The 14,133-nt window shown below is 47.3% G+C and overlaps 1 protein-coding gene across 3 annotated transcripts in view; it reads right to left on the bottom strand.

Moving 5' to 3' along the window:
• The window catches only part of LOC142497240 (uncharacterized), a 65,512-nt gene that overhangs the window by 38,083 nt on the left and 13,296 nt on the right, over positions 1-14,133 (bottom strand). For 2 of the 3 annotated variants that reach the window (XM_075604759.1, XM_075604757.1), the window contains exon 2: positions 10,516-10,581. In XM_075604759.1, coding sequence (XP_075460874.1) covers positions 10,516-10,552 — 37 coding nt within the window. In that variant the 5' untranslated portion in view covers positions 10,553-10,581. Of the gene's footprint in view, positions 1-6,774; positions 6,977-10,515; positions 10,582-14,133 lie in introns of those variants that run through there. The other variant, XM_075604758.1, reaches the window with a different exon arrangement.

Here is a 14,133-nt window from a genome sequence, read left to right as displayed (position 1 = left end):
AACGCATCGCCATCTTGGATATGCTAAACAGACTGTCCGAAATCAACTACGGTGGCTGGTGTAGCACATATAACACACACAGCAAACCTAGACACACTCCGCGCATGCGTGAGTTCCACCAAGTCCCGCTATAGCTGTACTGGCCTGCAACTTAGAGATCACTGTGCTCTTGTAATAGCGGTTCGCGCATGCGCGAGTCCCACAGTGTCCCAAGGTGTACTAATGCATAATGCCTGTGTCTCTATGTGTGTCTGACTGCGTTCCTGTTTCAAGCATAAGTGTACATACGCAACGCTGTGACCTACACTTCTTATGGTCAGCGTAACGCTGGCACAATGAGTAGGACTGGGGATATTTGGTGCAGCCACAGACTGTATTGGTCAATGTAATTATAGTATTTATTATAGTGGTACAGTTAAAACATTACATCATATTGAGATGCACATTTTTATACATGTTAGTTTTTTATTTATTAATTTTTTCTTGTGGGCCATGTAGTCATGTGTTGGAACATGTCCTCTTGGTTATGATGCTAACTTTTGAAATGTCATCAGTACATCGCATAATAGGGTTTTTACATCTTATTTGCAGTTATGGAATGTAACCCAATCTGTGGCTGCACCAAATATCCCCAGTCCTACTCATTGTGCCAGCGTTACGCTGACCATAAGAAGTGTAGGTCACAGCATTGCGTATGTACACTTATGCTTGAAACAGGAACGCAGTCAGACACACATAGAGACACAGGCATTATGCATTAGTACACTTTGGGACACTGTGGGACTCGCGCATGCGCGAACCGCTATTACAAGAGCACGGTGATCTCTAAGTTGCTGGCCAGTACAGCTATAGCGGGACACAGTGGAACTCACGCATGCGCGGAGTGTGTCTAGGTTTGCTGTGTGTGTTATATGTGCTACACCAGCCACCGTAGTTGATTTCAGACAGTCTGTTTAGCATATCCAAGATGGCGATGCGTTCCAACACATCCCTGCGGGTCACAGCAGCGCGGTTTCGCGGGTAAGTTTGTCTTTATACGGGTGATTTCACTTTATTGTTTAATTAGTATGGGTATATAAGGGGGATCTGTAGCATTCACTTATTGCACGTCCCTGAGGAAGGTCACGCTTGTGTGATCGAAACGTTGGAGGTGGTGCCATGTTACTCTGAATACAGCTTCATTGGAACTACTGGACTGTCTCGTTTTTTCCGGACTCCAATCTGGTAAAATCTACTATATATATATATATATATATATATATATATATATATATATATATATATATATATACACACACACACACACACACACACACACACACACACACACACACACACACACACACACACACACACACACACACACACACACACACACACACACACACACACACACACACACACACACGTGAAACCCCTCCACTTTTTAGCTCTCAGACATAACTATTGTTGAGGTGGGGGTCTGAGTACCTATGGATGCTTAATAGGTCACTCTTGGCCTATGGTCAGACAGTAGGAAAAATGCAGACAGTATACGGATGGTACAACAGGTTTACTGTACCCCTAATAATTTGGGCAGCCTGTGATCCTCCGCAGAGGATCACCACACACAACATACAATGATCATACAGTTCCCAATAACACTGCGCAGATGTAAGTCAGTATCAGTGGTGCGTTGGCCACCCAGTCCTGGGTATATTAGATTTGTGATGATGCCGGCACACCGTGGGAGCTCTTTGTGTACTAACTGTTGCAGACCTGTACTTCGAAAAGGATGCTTCATTACCTCTGGACTTTGTAGCCATTGAGGGTCCCCTCCGACGACGCTCAAACTCTCGATGATGTTCTGACTGTGTCCCGCTACACCTGCACCAGATGCACACTCTTCAATCCTCGACCGAACCTGATAGCACCCAGGTCCACACAGATCTGCCCTCAACATGGCCGCCCCCCCCTTTAAAGGCTCCTCTTCCTCTTAGTCCTACCTCTTCCACAGCCACTAATATGTCCATTAACAGTTACATGTCCATAGCACATTGCAGAGGAACCTACCAGGGGGCAGTGTGAGTTTGTGTGGATCTCATCACACAGGGGGTTACATCATCCCCGTGGTAAATTGTTGATGTCCCCATCAACCGGGTTAAAGTCCATTGTTATACATGACAAGTCTACCCAACACATATCTTCCTCTCTATATACAGAGAATCATAGGTACAATGGAACCAACACACATACAATTTTTACAGATTGCAGTACTGTTACACCACATGGTCCCACAGCTCCCAGGATCACCTATCTCTAGGGTCATAGGCACTACCAATCTAGCCATACTAACCATAGGAACCTCTGAAAACACCCCCACAGAATCGTAGGTCAGTCTCATGGAGGGTCTAGTTTCCATTTTTGAATGTGGCGAGTACACCAGGGGTACTACTGTTACTTCCCCTGGCCTTTCAGAGGATACACATGGTACTTGTGGATCATGTTCTGCGGACCCTACACTTGAGGGGGGCTCACAACTATCTAGCACTACTGCATCTTCAGTTTCACAATCCTGTTCAATGGTACCCACTGGGGTGAATTCCTCTGTTTTGGAGTCCAACTCAATCATACCATCTCTATCTCTGTCCTGAGGTTCTGCTTGTCGGGGACACCTCTTGAGGAGGATGCCGTTCTTCCTGATCCATGATATTCGATAGGTGCCCTAACATTCTCCTTCCTTGGTGTTACTCATCCTGATCAGATTCCTCATCACAGTCCCTTTATTTAGATTTTTTTTCCCATTGTTTTTCTGTTAAAAACAGTTTGTCATTTGTCATTTCCTCCCTTGGGAAAAAAACACAAATAAATCAAAATATGCCTGGTCCTGTGTATTTACTTACTCCTGCTCCCTTCTCTCTCCCTCACTCCCCCCCTCTCTCCCCCCCTCTCACTCAATCTCCCAAAACACTCAATTCGGCCCCACCCCCCACTCAATAAACCCCCTGCCCTCATCACATATAAATAAGTAAATAAATAAACAGCGGGGGGAAAGCCTATCATCGGAATCGAACCCGGCAGATACTCAATTATCTGTGTAGGGAGGTCCAAACTCTGAGAGCTATTTATATGTGAGAGGGCAGCATGGCTTCACTTTCTGGTGAATAATCATACATTTGGGACATGGCCCCACCCCCAAATACATACATACATACACTAGTCCCCCCCAAATATATACATACACTACCCCCCCAAATACACATACACACTCCCCCAAATACGCATACATAACTCCCTCCCAAATAAATACATACATACATTCCCCCCCCATCCCAAATATACACACATACACACTACCCCCCCAATACATACATCTATATATACACATACATTGGGCCTTCCTGTCTCCCTCCCACGCTGCTACCTTTCTCCCTCACTGTCCTGCTGGTAGCTGTCGGATGGGGTCGGCTGATGCTGGTCGGGCCTCTTGTTGCCGCTGGGCCCGGCGTCTCCCAAGCTACAGACTTACATCTCTCCTGCAATGTCTCACGCTTGGTTAGGCCTACCAGGAAGGTTGCGGGAGGAGTTAACTCCTTCATTACCATAGCGGTGGTAATGAAAAGGTTATCCCCTCACGCTATCTACCCGGTAGGCCTAACTACCCACCGAAGCCAAGTACCCCCATTCATCCACCCCCTCTACCCCCATAAAATTGTAATTACAACAAGCCTACTGTGACTGTGGTAAGCCATGCCCAGAATATGCATAGTGGTCATGCCGTGAAATGGCTGCAGGCTTATATGCGTTGGCCAAAGGGTTTAACTAAGTGACCCTTATTCATGAGAATACTAACATTGACGTATTTAACTATGTATTTTGTCACATTGGATGTAGCATTAGGTATCTTTGTCTTTTGTTGTATACACAGCAGCACTTCTTTTGACACAAATATATATATGATGTGGTAGGTTTTGGGGTTAGAGCTTGCTGGAATTGTGTTTATTCATTTTCAACTGGTATTAGTTGTTTGGAGGTTAGTGCCGCTCTTTCCAGGGTTTAAGCTCACCCCACCCCACTTTTTAAGTAGCAGGGTTTTCCATGTTTTGGTATAGGACAGGTCTATTGAGACCATACTCCCTCCACTGCAGAGGTAAATGAGGATTTTCACAGGTAGTGTTAGGACCTGCATACTGGTCATGCCGTGAAGTGGCTGCAGGCTTATAATGCTTTGGCCAAAGGGTTTAACTAAATGACCCTTACTCATGAGAATACTAACATTGAAGTATTGAACTATATATTTTGTCACATTGGATGTAGCATTGGGTATCTTTGTCTTACGTTGAATACTTGTCCCTTAATCTTCATCTTCACTCGCGCTGATGCCCCAGTAGTCCCAGGGGTAAATGAGAGGTATGATGATCTCTTGCTGGTGATCTGGAACCGGACCCAATATGCTTCTTCACTGGGTCCCGATGTCATTTCCTGAAGCAGAACGAGAGCGAATGAATTGCTTCACCCCCTGAAGTAGATTCTCTCTTTTTCGACAATGACTGACATAGTGCCCTTCTTCCCCACATCTAGAACAGAATACCGGTCCTCCAGTTTTTGGCTCAGGATTTCTCCAAGGCTTCTTTGCTCATCTAGAGGTTTGCTCCCTATGGGTGATCATCGTACTACTCCCCGGCGTTCTTCTCGTATATTCGCATTAAACACTTCCAATCGCATGGTGGTCATCAATTCTGACATTTCCCATACAGGTTCACCTGCTCTGCCCATGGTGGGTTGCTCCTCACTTGGCCTATCGGGGGTCATGGCTCATGTCGGTCTTTCTTCGGCTGGCCAGATGCCAGTCCCGCTGGGTAATACAACATTTTTCACCAAAACCGGGCCCTTCTCCAAGAGGATTGTGCGTGCACAGGGGTGGCTGGTAAGCGCCGGTCGTGCATGCGTGGCCATCAAGAACAGATCATGCATGCGCACTAGCAACTGGCAAATGCTGATGGTGCATGCGTGGCTGGAAACATTCATGGCGCATGCGCGACCATCAAGTTGCCAGCCACTCGCGTATAAGTGATAGGTGCTTGCCGTTTTCGCATGCGCGATGAGTGCACGGCCTTCGCACATGTGCGTTTGGCGCTCATTGTTTGCGCATGCGTGGTTGGTGCTCGCCGTTTGTGCATGTGCGAAATGTATCAGTAGTTGGAGGGGTGGGGCTCAATCTTGCTCAGCAGTTGGAGGAGGGGGAACTCCCTCGTGCTTAGTAGTTGGGGGGAGCTCTATCGTGCTCAGCTGTTGGAGGGGGGGCTCTTTCCTGCTCAGCAGATGGAGGGGGGTTCCCTCGTACTCAGCAGTTGGAGAAGGGGGGGTTCCCTCATACTCCCTTGTACTTAGCAGCTGGAGGATGGAAGAGGGACTCCCTTGTACTCAGCTGTTGGAGGAGGGTGGCTCTATCATGGTCAGCAATTGGAAGAGGGGGGGCTTGTGGCGGTGAAGATGTTAACTGGGCTTGTAATAAAGTTCAGGCCCACTTGGTTAACCCTGACCCGTGTGTTAGGCTCTTAGAGTGTCAGCTCTGGGACCCAGATGTCAAAAATGTATTACTGCAACAGTATACTGATTTTGCGACATTAAAGAATGATGTGATTTTATTTCCTCTCCGGGGATGCTGGGATCGGGAGATTTCTAGGCTGTAAGTTTCAGGGGGTTTGGCGGAGAAAGTCTTTGCAGAATGCGGCTATGTAGCGGGGTTCCGGGTTATGGGATACCCCAAAAGTTGTATACGGAGATTGAGTGATATCCTCTGATACTGCTAAGCGCATTACTCCGCCAACCTTGTACCCTGAAAACGCTCTTACGACTCACTGCCAGAGTCCCTGCTGCAGCATCTTCCAGACAAGGTAAATGGGTATGAAGGGGTTAAAAGATATCTGCAGGTATACACAGAGTCCTTAGCACAGCATGGGGCTCCCCAGTATAGCAGAGGTACCCCCATACTGTACATGCCCAGGTATCCTGAGCCTAGAGTAGGGGTTCAGGAAGATTTGAGCAGATTTGCAGTGTTTAAAAGTATGTTTCTAATGTGTGCCAGGAATGAGGCTAGTGATTTGTAGGGCTTTCTAAGTTAAAGACTCTGGAAGGCACAGATGGTTACCAAGCTCGGCTCCGGTGTGTCTGTCCAGGGGCCATACTTGAAAGGGCTCAGAGATGCCTAGGTGTGAGGCCATCTGGGCTCTGCCATTATTATAGAGCACCCATATCCTGGCATGAAACAAGGCAACCTAACAACCTTTGCTAAACAGCCAGCCGCTGTGGAGCCTCGCACCATGGGGGGGCGAAGGGGCAGAGGGGGCTATTTCACCTGCCCGGGGAAAAGCTCAGGGGTGGGAAACCTTGTATGAGTGTTTTAGATTGGTCGCTGGGCGGTTGCTAAGGTTTTTTGATTGGGCTGCAGGTTTTCTGGGACCTGAACACCAGAGGTTTGAAAAGCTCTGACAGAGGTAAGATTCTAAGTGTTCTAAGAGATCCATCTCAGAGTTTCATCAGTTCCATCTTGTGTGATTCACCTGAGATTCAGTCCCATTGGAGAAGTGGCCTGGAATATTTTGCTGTGTGTTTGCAATTAGGAAAGATTAGTTTTGTTATCCCAGTTTTCCAAAGTAAGTGTGTCTTTTTACTGTATTTTTGTGTAACATAGTTGTGAGCGTTCATTAGGTGAATAAACGTAATTTATTTTTATCTCTCTGCTTGCTCAATCAATGATCCCGGTAATTAAAAGTTGTAATAAGCTGGTCTTACCGTGACAAGCTTAACTCGGGCTCAGCATTTGGAGGAGGGGGCTACCTCATGCTCAGCAGTTAGAGGAGGGGGCCTCTATTGTGGTCAGCAATTTGAGGAGGGGGGGATCACTCGTGCTCAGCAGTTAGACGGGAGGCTACCTCATGGTCAGCAGTTGGAGGGGTGCTCCTTCGTGCTCAGCAGTTGGAGGGGTGCTCCTTCGTGCTCAGCAGTTGGAGGAGGGAGCTACCTCATGCTCAGCAGTTGGAGGAGGGGCCTACCTCATGCTCAGCAGTTGGAGGAGGGGCCTACCTCATGCTCAGCAGTTGGAGGAGGGGCCTACTTCATGCTCAGCAGTTGGAGGAGTGGCCTACCTCATGCTCAGCAGTTGGAGGAGGGAGCTACCTCATGCTCAGCAGTTGGAGGAGGGGCCTACCTCATGCTCAGCAGTTGGAGGAGGGGCCTACCTCATGCTTAGCAGTTGGAGGAGGGGCCAACTTCATGCTCAGCAGTTGGAGGAGGGGCCTACCTCATGCTCAGCAGTTGGAGGAGGGGCCTACCTCATGCTCAGCAGTTGGAGGAGGGGCCTACCTCATGCTCAGCAGTTGGAGGAGGGGCCTACCTCATGCTCAGCAGTTGGAGGAGGGAGGCTCTATTGTGGTCAGCAATTGGAGGAGGGGGGGCTCACTTGTTTTCAGCGGTTGGAGGAGGGGGCTACCTCGTGCTCAACAGTTGTAGGGAGGGGCTCCCTCGTGCTCAGCAGTTGGATTTGAATAGGGGGCTCCCTCGTGCTCACCAGTTGGAGGAGGGGGGGGGGGGGCTCCCGTGTGCTCAGCATTTAGAGGAGAGGGGCTCACTCATGCTCAGCAGTTGGAGATGGGTCGGGGGGAGGCTACTATGTTACTATACAACATTCTACTTCCCCTCCTTGTGGCAGTGTTCAAGATCTGTCACGCTGATTTTGACCAAATTATAGCTGTGCATTACAGGGCCCTCTGGAAGCAAAGGGGTTAACATCAGCAGTGGGGATTGGGGGTTACATCAGTGGATATACTGGAATATATCATTTATATTTTTTATAAGAGATGGGAATTAGATAGACCCTAATGTTTTGGAACCGCAGTCAATGATTTTAACAAAGTCAAAAGGATTTGACTCTTCAAACTGGGTTCCCACATCAAAGACAGTGTTTTTACCACTGATATACTCCTTTTTCATATAAGTGTGTAGCCATGTCCCTTTACCTCCAGGTCCGGGGCGCGTTGGGGGGGAGGCTGCAGGGAGACGCCGGGTGCTGCCGGAGTGGCAGGTGGACCCGGCACAGGTGCAGGGAGGTTGTCGGTGGAGGCTGTGTGTTCGAGCGGGTTGACGGAGCTCCACGGCGTACCCGATCAGCGGGGGCCCCCATTTTGGTTGCGCACGCATGCGTGGTGTGGGTCTTGCGCCTGTGCATTGAGGGAGAGTTGTGGCGGCCATTACCAGGCTCCGAAAGGGGATTACAATCCCCAGCAGCCACAGGGGCTGCAGCAGCACATGGTCAGGTTTAGCCAATAGGGTTTCCTGATCCACGGAGCACCAAAAAGGATACGTTTGGCGCCCTGTGGAGCACGCCAGTCGGGAGCAGGACATAGAGGAAGAAAGTAGTGTCCAGGGAGCAGTGCTCTGCTGGACTAGGCCAGGTTCCCACCCAGGTTCAAGCTAGGCCCTGACTCATTATAGCTTGTGGTTCTACAGAGAAACCTTCAGATAGGGACTCATACCCTTAGATCACCACAGATAGTGCGAGTATGTCGGTGACAGATGCCACACGGTGTGCGCGGCCTGCGGTCTGGGACCAGACCAGCGGCACTATACCAGAGACACTTTACAGGGACACACTCCTTGCGGGAGATTCCTCCAGTGGTGGATGAAAAGGATCCGGTAGACGCGGCGTGCGTTCATTCTGCGGTCTGACGGATCAACATCTTCAGGTTGTCCTGGTCTGGACTTAGACCAGGATAGGTACCACATGCACGAACGGCCATACACACTGTGTGTAACGATACTCCACACACTTTGGGGTGGGCCTGTCTTGTGGACACCGGGTGGTTAGGTGCCCGAGGCACCCTCATAACTTTGGGGAACCTCATTGGGGTGTGGACAAGGTGGTGGCTGGCACTGTGTGGGTATGGCCTTGCATTGCCTTGTTATTGTAGTGTGGTCCGTTTATATGTTAGTAAATACCTTGTTATATACTTGGTGGGTGTTTACTGACTATTGGGTCCTGTGAGAGGTAATCCTACTACGATAGGATCTCTCTCAGGTGGAGGCGCTGTGTACCATCGAACGTGATCACCCCAGGTTCCCAGCGGCAGAGGATCAGGGATCTTGTTAACCACGAAGGTAACGACAGCACTGGTAGTTTCCCTTAGCTACGGGGAAAGGTGGCTACTAGTGTATAATTGTTACTGATGAAATCAGTACCTGTGTTTTAAAGGTCCTTTGGGGCTGGTTGCATTACGAAAACTCATCTCCCTTGGGATATTTCAATTACCCATCCCACTTTAATATGCGCACACAGCTAATCCCACGGGGCAGATTACAGAAACTGCCCCAAGGCCACGTGTTTTTCCAAGGATTCATTTTCCAAAGTACTTCTCTTTTATTCACTGAAAGCATATTTAAAAAATATGATTTTTTGGTAGGGCAGTTATTCAAGTTATATGGAGCAATAGGAGGAGTTATAGGGAGAGGTTATATGGAGCAATAGGTGGTGTTATAGGGAGCGGTTATATGGAGCAATAGGCGGAGTTATAGGGAGCGGTTATATGGAGAAATAGGAGGAATTACAGGGAGCGATTATATGGAGAAATAGGAGGAGTTATAGGGAGCGGCTATATGGAGAAATAGGAGGAGTTATAGGGAGCGGTTATATGGAGAAATAGGAGGAGTTATAAGGAGCGGTTATATGGAGAAATAGGAGGAGTTATAGGGAGCGGTTATATGGAGAAATAGGAGGAGTTATAGGGAGCGGTTATATGGAGAAATAGGAGGAGTTATAGGGAGCGGTTATATGGAGAAATAGGAGGAGTTATAAGGAGCGGTTATATGGAGAAATAGGAGGAGTTATAGGGAGCGGTTATATGGAGAAATAGGAGGAGTTATAGGGAGCGGTTATATGGAGAAATAGGAGGAGTTATAGGGAGCGGTTATATGGAGAAATAGGAGGAGTTATAGGGAGAAGTTATAAGGAGTAGTTATATGGAGCAATAGGGAGGAGTTATAGGGAGTAGTTATAGGGAAGGGTTATATGGAGCAATAGGAGGAGTTATAGGGAGGGGTTATATGGAGCAATAGGAGGAGTTATAGGGAGGGGTTATATGGAGCAATAGGTGGTGTTATAGGGAGGAATAGAAGGAGTTATAGGGAGGGGTTATATGGAGCCAAAGGAGGTGCTATAGGGAGCAGTTATATGGAGGAATAGGAGTAGTTATAAGGAGTAGTTATATGGAGCAATAGGAGGAGTTATAGGGAGCGGTTATATGGAGCAATAGGAGGAGTTATAGGGAGCGGTTATATGGAGCAATATGGGGAGTTATAGGATGCGGATATATGGAGTAATAGGAGGAGTTATAAGGAGCTGTTATATGGAGAAATAGGAGGTGTTAGTGAGTTACAGGCCTCTGACAGACGGTGCTACATTTGAATAAGACGTTAGAATTGGAAATCGTTGTTGCGATTTACTGAGCTTGTTAAATGGAGTTTTCTTTAAATGTTTTTTACCTTGAAATGTATGCATCTGATGATTTGTACCTCCCATTTTCTGCCAGATCAAAGCCTCAAATCGACCTGGGAAGAGACAGAAACACAATAAAGCTTTCTTTAGGCTGCCGGGTTGCTGCTTTAAGAACGTCCAGTGTGTAGGATTTTGTATCAAGGCAAAAGTGGTACAGTTCTGGAGCAAAACTACACCAGATGTATCAAAGAAACAAATACCTTTGAGAACAATAGGATTATTTTCTTTGATACATGTGGTGCAATTGTACCACTTGATACAAACAGTAATATGCTGTAAGCTCTAATGAGCGGGCCGTGAATACCTTTTGTATCAGTTTGGGAATGTTTTTTCTTATTTTTATGTCATTCTACTTAAAGAGGCAGTACAAGGAGCACTTAAAAAAAATCATAATATATGCAGTCTTTGATTGCCTGTATTGAAAACGAATTACCTAAACTGCCTATCGATTCGTTCTCCCGTGATCGATCAGGAAAGATCCTGCTTCCCGGGGTTCACTAAATGGCTGCCTTTCCGTTTCAATCAATCCTTCAGTCAGTGTAACTCAGCATCTACAATGTATTCTTATATTCTTAGGCTGGGGCCATAGAGGGGGTAGCAGGGCTGAGGCGCGCTGACGCTGAGGCTCGCCTGCTGAAATCTGCGCGATTTCATGCACATGCAGGCGAGCCAGCGGGCGCGATCGGGAGGCAGGGGGAGACTGAGGGAGGCGGGGCAGTGACGTCGCTGGGCCAATCACCCGCGACGCACCGACGTCAACGTCTCGGCTCTGACATCACGGCACCGTGACGTTGACGCTGCTCTGCGCTGATTGGATGTTTTCAGCCGACAGCGCACTGAAAAACAGCTTGGCTGTCGGCTGAAAAATCCAGCAACTCAGCACCCCTGCGGACGCTCGCGTGAGCCCCCTCTAAAGACATCCTCATGGAGGATGCAGGGGCTCAGCGCGGAGCGTCCGCATGGCTCAGCACGGACGTGCCTTCTACAGACTCAGCCTAAGGTAACATTATCTATTGTTACCGTTTGCAGCTCAAACTGCTGGGAACATTGGCAACAAATTATCACAAACAGGAAAGTGTTACAAAGATCTTGCACTGCTGGGGAGGTGGCTAAAACCTGCTATAAAAATCAAAGGATGCACGGTATATTTAAACTCATTAAAAATGGCATTGAGTTGAATAAAACTAATCATAATATAGTACAGTAAGTATTATCTAATACTACAGAACTGATTTATTTAAAAAAAAATCACACATGTAGGATATTGCTTGAATTGCTCTCTTAATGTAACTACAGTTTTTATTATAAATGTGCAGGCTCAGGCCACAGCTCCCCACCCAAGACGAAGCGCTATTCTGAGCGTGAAACGCGTTGAGGGGGAGACTGTGGTGTAGCCTGTGTCCTTTTGTGCGTTTAATAAAGATTTACTGTTCAAACCGGAAGTGCCTCCGATTCAGTCACTGGCTGTGACGCCGGATCTCTTCTCCTACCTAACTACAGTTCCCCCTGTGTACCTCGCTGTGAAATATGTTGACCCTTTATAAATAAATGATAATAATAGGAGCACATACACCCGTGTGCTCTGTGAACCAATGTACTTGCTTAATGCACGTCTGAACTTCCAGGCACTCTTACTGTCACTGGACTCCCAACACAACTCTTAGATTGTAAGCTCTTTGGGTCATGGACCCCCTTCTCTCCATGCTTATGTCTCTATTCAGTGCACTTATCCCAGTGTTGTATTATATCCCTGTGTACGTATGTTTTACTGTATGTATATGTTAAGCCCTGCATGCACTGTTGGTATTATGTAAATAAAGATATACATAGATGGTATAGTGGCAGCTATACAGACATGTAAATATTTCTTACTTCTGAGCCTCTTCCCTGCATATTTCATATTTTCCTCGTGGTTGAACGATGCCTGAGACGTACTTATTTTCAATGGGGACATTACTCCCTGAGGACCCCTCCCTTTGTTTTTCCAGCAGCGGCCTGTAAGCCTAGTGACGTTGCCTTGGTGACCGCAGGTTGGCAATGCACATGATAATAATTACACCCAGGGGACACTACACGATGCCCAGTTGGTTACGCTACGCACACTCACCTTGTTTGTCAATTGGAAACACATAACAGTGACTGGGCAACATGTTCTCATGAAAGGTTTGCCACCCCTACCACACTTCGTAACACAACATCGGGGTTTGGGAACCTCAAATGATTTGAATATATTGCAATGAAACGAGACCTGAAAGTAACTAAGAAATCTCAACCATGGAAGGATTTTTGTGGCACTGATCCAGAGGCAAAACTTGGGTTCCTCCAATGATTACTGCTCCAGCCAATAGTGTTTCCATATTTATATTGTAAAAAAAAGAGCCCTGACAGTTCAGGGAGGGTGGCTTGACTGATGCGCCAAACCCCTCGCCAAACTTCCCTTATGGTAGGAGTCATCAACCCATTTTTGTGTGTGGATGACCTGTGTTCTGTCCCTTCTCCCCGCTTCCATCTTTTTTTATTCCCTTGGTAACTGGGCTGGGAGATCCCAGGGTGGATTGTTTTGGGGGGTGAAATGGTTAAGGTGGAAGAGTGAGTCAGAGCAGGATGACCACTCGGAAGGGTGGAGGAGGGGTTAGAGCAGCTATATAAGGGGCAGGAAGTAGTACAGAGTGCAGTCTAGTGTGCTGAGAAGAAGGTGTATCTCCCACCCTGTCCCTCCCTTGTGAATTATATGGTGCAAACTGGTATTATTAAAGAGAGTGAGGAAGAGAACGCAATATGCTTGCGGATATGTTACATGAACATGTTATATATTGTTTATATTGGAACATTTTGGGTTATTTGTGGTTATCATTGTCATAGCTGTGGCAAGTTTGGTTCATTTGGGGGTATTAAACCCTGTCACAGTGGGGGCGGGGGGTGATATTTTGAGGAATATGTGAGGCAGTTGGTGAGCGGAAGCTGTATCCTCTGAGTGATGCGTACAAGGAACTGCCTCGGAGGGGTTGATTCATTTGGGAGGAGCCAGAGTGAGTGCCGGGCGGTACCTGACTGGGTAATGAGGCCTCAGCTTGGCACTGTTGGTCTGTTAAAAAGTTTGGGTACTCTGGCAGGGTAAAGTGTGACTTAAACTGTTGAATGATACCATTATGGTTAATAAAACTGTGGTCGTTTAACCTCCAGTCCAGTGTCTGTAGTAATTTTATACTACAGGAGCAAGATTTGGTTGTGGAGGGAAGAGAAGAGTGATGGGAAAGCACTGAGAGGCTTGGAGGTCAAGAGACCGACACTCATGGGTATAGGGAGCGGTTATATGGAGCAATAGGCAGAGTTATAGGAAGTGGTGCACTCCCTGCATTGATAGATAAAATACAGGTGATACATCAGGCTGGTACCAGTAGCACCCGTATACTACTTTTATAAAGTACTATTGCAGTACGAAACCGTCAGACATAACTGCTGAAACTATCTGATTTTTCAATAAAAGCTTTTTTATGGCTGCACGGCTACATGTCCAGCTCTTTGTACTAAGCTTTTTGCAGTGCACCACCTTCTTTTTGTGTTCTATACCTAGACAGTGCAAGTAGCCTGTGCTTTCCTCTTTT

This window comes from Ascaphus truei, chromosome 6 (genome assembly GCF_040206685.1).
Source record: "Ascaphus truei isolate aAscTru1 chromosome 6, aAscTru1.hap1, whole genome shotgun sequence".
Classification (NCBI taxonomy): Eukaryota; Metazoa; Chordata; class Amphibia; order Anura; family Ascaphidae; genus Ascaphus; species Ascaphus truei.
The sequence above is the reverse complement of the archived record's forward strand: the minus strand, read 5'-3'. Positions and strand labels throughout refer to the sequence as shown.